This window comes from Salmo salar, chromosome 10, assembly GCF_965601325.2.
Source record: "Salmo salar chromosome 10, fSalSal1, whole genome shotgun sequence".
Lineage (NCBI taxonomy): Eukaryota > Metazoa > Chordata > Actinopteri > Salmoniformes > Salmonidae > Salmo > Salmo salar.
Window position 1 is genome coordinate 121,311,327 of NC_138300.1, and position 8,145 is coordinate 121,319,471.

Here is an 8,145-nt window from a genome sequence, read left to right on the forward strand (position 1 = left end):
TATTATGTGTTGCCATGTAGTTACAGTATATTATAACATGTTACCATGTAGTTACAGTATATTATAACGTGTTACCATGTAGTTACAGTATATTATAACATGTTACCATGTAGTTACAGTATATTATAACGTGTTACCATGTAGTTACAGTATATTATAACGTGTTGTTATGTAGTTACAGTATATTATAATGTGTTACCATGTAGTTACAGTATATTATAATGTGTTACCATGTAGTTACAGTATATTATAACGTGTTACCATGTAGTTACAGTATATTATAACGTGTTGTCATGTAGTTACAGTATATTATAATGTGTTACCATGTAGTTACAGTATATTATAATGTGTTACCATGTAGTTACAGTATATTATAATGTGTTACCATGTAGTTACAGTATATTATAACGTGTTACCATGTAGTTACAGTATATTATAACGTGTTACCATGTAGTTACAGTATATTATAACATGTTACCATGTAGTTACAGTATATTATAACGGGCATGTTACCATGTAGTTACAGTATATTATAACATGTTACCATGTAGTTACAGTATATTATAACGTGTTACCATGTAGTTACAGTATATTATAACATGTTACCATGTAGTTACAGTATATTATAACGTGTTGTCATGTAGTTACAGTATATTATAACGTGTTACCATGTAGTTACAGTATATTATAACGTGTTACCATGTAGTTACAGTATATTATAATGTGTTACCATGTAGTTACAGTATATTATAACATGTTACCATGTAGTTACAGTATATTATAACGTGTTACCATGTAGTTACAGTATATTATAACGTGTTGTTATGTAGTTACAGTATATTATAACGTGTTACCATGTAGTTACAGTATATTATAACGTGTTGCCATGTAGTTACAGTATATTATAATGTGTTACCATGTAGTTACAGTATATTATAACATGTTACCATGTAGTTACAGTATATTATAACGTGTTGTTATGTAGTTACAGTATATTATAACGTGTTGTCATGTAGTTACAGTATATTATAACGTGTTACCATGTAGTTACAGTATATTATAACGTGTTACCATGTAGTTACAGTATATTATAATGTGTTACCATGTAGTTACAGTATATTATAACGTGTTGCCATGTAGTTACAGTATATTATAACGTGTTACCATGTAGTTACAGTGTATTATAACGTGTTACCATGTAGTTACAGTATATTATAACGTGTTACCATGTAGTTACAGTATATTATAACATGTTACCATGTAGTTACAGTATATTATAACATGTTACCATGTAGTTACAGTATATTATAACGTGTTACCATGTAGTTACAGTATATTATAACATGTTACCATGTAGTTACAGTATATTATAACGTGTTACCATGTAGTTACAGTATATTATAATGTGTTACCATGTAGTTACAGTATATTATAATGTGTTACCGTATATTATAATGTGTTACCATGTAGTTACAGTATATTATAATGTGTTACCGTATATTATAATGTGTTACCATGTAGTTACAGTATATTATAATGTGTTACCATGTAGTTACAGTATATTATAATGTGTTACCGTATATTATAATGTGTTACCATGTAGTTACAGTATATTATAATGTGTTACCATGTAGTTACAGTATATTATAATGTGTTACCGTATATTATAACGTGTTACCATGTAGTTACAGTATATTATAACGTGTTACCATGTAGTTACAGTATATTATAACGTGTTGTCATGTCATACACCATTTGTTTTAGAAGCAGTAACAGAAACCCTTGAGGACTGATTGGTTCCTTCGCACCTAATGAACTCAGAACACAGAACAACAAACCAGGGTTGTGGTCATTAAAGTGACATTCTGCAGTTGTGACATCCATTTATGGACCTATAAATCAATGATAATATGTACCCATTGATTATTGAAGAATATCTCTTCTAAATACCTCAAAGTAATTGTAAACAATTACTGTATACCCTCAAAACATGATATCATGGATGGTCAGTCCTTACATCTATAGCTCTGTTTTTTAATTTGAGAGTGGTTACATTTCTCCAGCGCCATCCCTCAGCCTTTTACCGAAACAGTGACGGGGACACACTTTGTTACTGTTATAACTGCTGATTCCCACTTTATTAAGCACCAACATGGACTGAAACAGTTAGGGACTATCTAGACTCGCACAGTAAGAAAGGCTCACTTTCTGTTTCCTGTTGCGTGCCCCAATGCACAGACCTCCATTTTCTCAAGTGCTCTACCAGCCTCGTCAGCCGCCTATAAGTTTGAGCCAACTGCAGTCAGAGAGGGAGTCAGTGGAGCGATGGAGAGTAAAGCAGTAGAAATAGTAGGCCTTAACCCCTCCCAGGAAAGCCTCAGCTCTTCTTCTGTGATGTAAAATTGCGCAACTAAGATCTACTCTGCAAAAACGTAAAAATGTATGACAGATTTCTTAAGTTATTTTAAATTAATTCTGACTATTTTGAAGAAGTGCATACTGGCTACGCTGTCTCAAAATGGACAAACAGTACAATTGCCGCTTTTTTCTTGTTTATCAAACCAAGGTTTTTTTTTAAGGGAGTATGCGAGCACACTCGTTGGGTTCGCTAAGGCACCAGCCGAACTGAAGCATGCTGACACTTTTAGTTACTGCACATCCTTCTAGGCCTGCCCTGTCAAATCCACAGGAAATGGTGAATGGTTTTAAGAAGTGGATGCATCTTCACAGCAGCACTAACTGTTGGGGATATGCTGACGGCGTTGTCACAATGTCTTGCTTAATATAAACCTTGGACTTTCTGCTATAGCACTTGGAAGACTTGACTACACTCTTAGAAAAAGGTTTTTAAAAGTATTCTTCAACTGTCCCCATAGGAGAACACTTTTTGGTTCTAGGTAAAAACTCGTTTTTGTTCCAGGTAGAACCATTTTGGGTTCCATGTAGAACCTTCTGTGGAAAGGGTTCTACATGGAACCCAAACGGTTCTACTTGGAACCAAAAGGGTTCTCCCTGGATCAACAAAGGTTCTCCTATGATGAACCTTTTTCAGGTTTTAAATAGCACCTTTTATTTGTGCCACTGTATATGATGAAGCTTGTGTTGTTGGTTTCTCTGGATAAGGGCATCATGATTCCCCTTTTCCATCAAAGGATCCATGAGCACCAACATGTAAAGTTAATAGTAGCTCATCAAATTGAGTTTTGGGTTTCAAAGAAATCTTCATTCAGAGCAGATATTTAACCGTTTTTTTTAAAAGTTTTTTTTTAATGTAGTCTCATAAAAACTCGAGGGAGATTTTACCGTATTTCCATTACCAAAGTTTGTATCTGCACAGTTCTTCCACTAAATTCGTTTTTGGACACTTTTCTGAGGAAATTGTTAAAAGTAGTCCTTGTGTGTACTCAATGTTTGACATACATTTTAAAGTGAAAAAAACGTAGTCAAGGTGTAATTCCAAAATCTATTTTCATAGACATCATAAGTTATTCTCCATATCACTTGTCATCAGATAAGATAAAACCCTATTTCAAATAAAGGTTCCAAGATTCCTGTCTAACCAAATGTCTTGGTTGGTGTTCTAGAACTCATTAGCCTCTTAAGATTCCTGTCTAACCAAATGTCTTGGTTGGTGTTCTAGAACTCATTAGCCTCTTTAGATTCCTGTCTAACCAAATGTCTTGGTTGGTGATCTAGAACTCATTAGCCTCTTTAGATTCCTGTCTAACCAAATGTCTTGGTTGGTGTTCTAGAACTCATTAGCCTCTTTAGATTCCTGTCTAACCAAATGTCTTGGTTGGTGTTCTAGAACTCATTAGCCTCTTAAGATTCCTGTCTAACCAAATGTCTTGGTTGGTGTTCTAGAACTCATTAACTGTGACTTGTGTTTTGTTCTGTGATCATATAACTCTGAATAGTACTCTCTCTGTCTCTCAAAGCTGTTCTGCATTAGATCCCCACTAGGCATAGCTGTGCTCCGGGGCCTTCTCAGCTCTGCTTCTGTCTCTGTGTGGCCACTGGGCCTACACAACAAAACCCACAATACAACCTAACAGCCAGAATCTAGCCACAGGCTGTGATCAACCTACATTTAACCAAGCATCTGCCTGGGGAGGAGTGCCACTCGGCCTAGCCTGAGTGCCAGCTTGAGTGGCATGACAATGAGTGACAATGAGTTGGCATGATAGCACAAATAGACTGGCGCTCTCAGGCTGTATTCGGTCCACCCACCATCAGCAGTAGTGTAACGGTTGAAATCGGGGTTGATGATGATTGATTATTAATGCTTGACAAGTGTGTATAAACCGGGTGTTGCAGTAGGCAAGGTGCTTTATCTCTCAGCTCAGCCCAACTGCTGTGTGTCTCCCTCCCTCCCTCCCTCCAACAGTCAGCCTTGCCTGGGACCCTGGCAGCAGATAAGAGGAAGGCTCCCTGAGGACGTTGGTTGAGGATGGGTGTAAGAACATAGATTATACAGAGAGAGATAGGGAGTCTTTCTGCTGGTTAAATAAACCTTTTTTTGGACATGAGAGTTGTAGATCCCTTTTCAGACTGTAATGCTATATATATATATATATATATGCATGTTAACCAAGTCCAATACTCCTATAATGCAAATGTTACTCCCCCAATGTGATGTCATAAAACTGCTGGGGAAAAGCACTGTCCAAAAGAACAAATACCATGGCAACTTTCAACAAGCTTTTCAATAAAAGGCAATAGATGCACCATCGAGGCTCATGATAATCCAACCTGGGTTTCCCATCAGGAGCTGCTGCTGTACCCAGAGCAATGTATTTATGTTATGATTGCTCCTCATTTTATTTTGACTGTCGGGTAATTTACCTATTAGGAAGAAACAAACAATAAATAAACAGTCACTAATAAGACTACCACACAGTGCAGTGTTTCACACAAATAAGCTAAAATGCTTTATTTATCTCACTTTTGTTTCCATTTAGATATATAGACACCACTTGAACTCGAGACAACACTCGTGACCCCAAGTCACGACTTACTTCTTCAATCATGCATGAAGGAGTTGAGCTCTCGCGCTCTGCTCCGGTTGGCTATCTGTCGCTTTAAGAGCGATTTCCTCCCATTGTCAAGTAGTCGTGAGCAGGAAGGGTGAAACGAAACCAGAGACCCGAGCTAGGGGGCCGAGCTGGTATTTAAAAACACGACGCAGCCGCTCAATAACGGAACGGCGGTAACGTTCATTCTCAGGACAGAGCGCGTCAGGAGAAGAAGGGAATAGAAATACGAACTGAAGAAGAAGGGGAGACTCAGTCAAGCAACCTTTGATGATTTGAATTATTCTAGGCTTTGATTTGAATTATTCTAGGCTTTGAAGACATATACACAGTCGCAATGGAATAAAAAAATAAAATAATGCACTAATGAAAGACGAAGGCTTACACCGAATTTCACCGCGGTTTCTCAATTGCCTGAGGAAATGTACAGAATAGCCCTCCATCATTGAAAATGCGTCACATGTCAGGATGATGATCTACGTTAGACATAGACTGCTGATGGAAATTATGTCATATAAAATGAAGGCAAATTCCGCGCGCAACTGACGTCTAGGGCTACATTATATCAGAGCAGGTGCTGTGTGTGTCCCGTCGACATTTACCGTTATACGCGCGTTCTGAAGATTTAACCGTGAACGTGGTTGTGGGCCATAAAGCCTGCAAGTCTGATCACGGAGAAGAGAAGCGGGATCTATGTCTATGACTTGATGTCAACCTGAGAAATAATACACACTGGGAAAATGTCATCTGCAATTGAAAGGAAGACGATGGAGGCTAACGAGTAAGTGACGTACAAGTAGGCTTTTTCCTTGAAATAGAATAGAATAGAATAGAATAGAATCAAGGACCTTCAATGTTGACTTGATACTGCTGTAGAATGTCTTATTACGCAAATTACAATAGTTGCTTGGAAATAGGCAAACGCAATAGGCCAGTAGCAGTTTCCAAAGTCTCTTCAGAGTTCAATCCAATTCAAATACAAAATAATGAAAGGTACAAATTGAAGAAGGAAGCACCAATAAATGGGAAAGGGATCATTATAAAGAACAATATAAGTCTATTTAAAAGGCTGCTGAATGTCGTGACCTTTTGTCAGTACATATTTTGGTTGTATGAACAGGTCATATGGATTATGTGCTGCACTCGCTGGTAAATAAGGCAATGGCTCCCTCCTGTGGGTTAAATTAATAATAATATGTACATATTACATGGTAGAACAAACACACACACACACACACACTTCTTATTATGTACTTCTATTCTTCCCTTTCCTCATCTGTCTCTTGTCCTTATTCTCCCTAGGGAGCCGGTGGACGAGGTGTTACAGATGCCCCCGTCCCTGCTGAACTGTGGGGGGTGCCAGCAGAGCATCGGGGACAGGTTCTTCCTGAAAGCCATAGAGAAGTACTGGCATGAGGACTGTCTGAGCTGTGACCTGTGTGGCTGCAGACTGGGAGAGGTGGGACGAAGACTCTACTACAAACTGGGACGCAAGCTCTGCCGCAGAGACTACCTCCGGTTAGACACTTTACAGTTGACATTTACCATATGCCCTCACCCCAAAAACAGAGTCAGATATTTTGATGTTGGGCACCCCCAAGAGTCAATAAGTCATTGAAATCCTGTCCATATGACGCTTACATATCAATTATTGTAAATGTTTCCAAAATTCTAACAAATATGACAAAATACTCATTAGTCAATAGCATGTAAAGTCTTTATGAATGGTTTATTAATGCTTATCCATGGAAGTTATAAATCTTCATCTCCCCTCCCTCCCAGGCTGTTTGGACAGGACGGGCTGTGTGCTAGCTGTGAGAAGAGAATCAGAGCGTTTGAGATGACCATGCGTGTGAGGGACAAGGTCTACCACCTGGAGTGTTTTAAATGCGCGGCCTGCCAGAAACACTTCTGTGTCGGGGACCGTTACTTGCTCATCAACTCAGACATTGTGTGTGAGCAGGACATCTTTGAGTGGACCAAACTCAACAACAACATGGTTTAGTAGATTCATGAACACTCTAGAACACCTCAAAAACATGGTGTAGAACACTCTAGAACATTCTACAACACTCTAGAACACCTCAAAAACATGGTGTAGAAAACTCTAGAACATTGTAGAACACCATAACGATGAGATGGTTTTGATTGTGATCGTGATCTCTCCATTTGGGATCAACAGCATGATAAAATATCTCAAGATGTACAGCAAGATAATGGATCTCAAACTTTTGGACAAAGGTCGCCACACACACACTTGTACCTCTCAAATCTGTTAGATGTTTGAAGAGAGTTGTTTCACCATTGATCTGTACTGGAGGCAAAATGAAGGCTTGATCCACCACCTAAGGGAGAACTATTTCATTATCTTGGCTTCCGCCCTTTCAAAGCAAAAAAAAAGTAAAATGTATACATGCAATAATCTATGTGCTCATTGCAGAAATCTCAATATTTCTTGCATCATACAGTGTAATAGAGATTTGCTCATTGAGCTAAATGATGAGTGGTGTAACTGGAATTTGTTGTAGTCCAACACTGTTATTTCACCTCGCTAGAGAAATATGTATTATGACATTTGTTATGAATATATATAAAGTGTTCTGTCCAAAAAGGTCGATTCCATTCCGAAGTAATACATTCCTAAAGTAAAGGTCTGTTTGGGGAGTCCGCATGTGTCCCCTAGAGACCAAGGGGAAAGCTTTCACTATCATTTCAATAGGACTGACAGAAGTTCAAGAAAGAAGTTTCCAGTGTTTATGTGTTTTGTTTTTGTAACTTTTGTTTTCTTTCAATATGGCTCAAAAACTTTGGGATATTTGTTATATATATCTGTTTAATTAAACCCTCATTAAAATATGTTACATTTAGTTGACCATGGATCCTCTCTTTTCAGAGGATACATTTTATATTCGTTGGATGGAGCAAAGATAAATAAAAAAAGTATAATTTTTTATTTATTTACTTACACTACAAGACCAAAAGTATGTGGACACCTGCTCTTCGAACATCTCATTCTAAAATCATGGGCATTCATATGGAGTTGGTCCTGCCTTTGCTGCTATAACAGCCTCCACTCTTCTTGGAAGGCTTTCCACTAGATATTGGAACATCG

At 37.8% G+C, this 8,145-nt stretch overlaps 1 protein-coding gene across 1 annotated transcript; it reads left to right on the forward strand.

Annotated features, from left to right (window-relative positions):
- The first annotated feature begins 5,207 nt into the window (after positions 1-5,207).
- lmo2 (LIM domain only 2 (rhombotin-like 1)) lies at positions 5,208-7,900 on the forward strand. Its single transcript, NM_001140013.1, is given in 3 exon segments — positions 5,208-5,814; positions 6,336-6,551; positions 6,816-7,900. Coding segments are annotated over 3 exon segments (480 nt in total). The 5' UTR covers positions 5,208-5,773; the 3' UTR covers positions 7,039-7,900.
- The last annotated feature ends 245 nt before the right edge of the window (positions 7,901-8,145 follow it).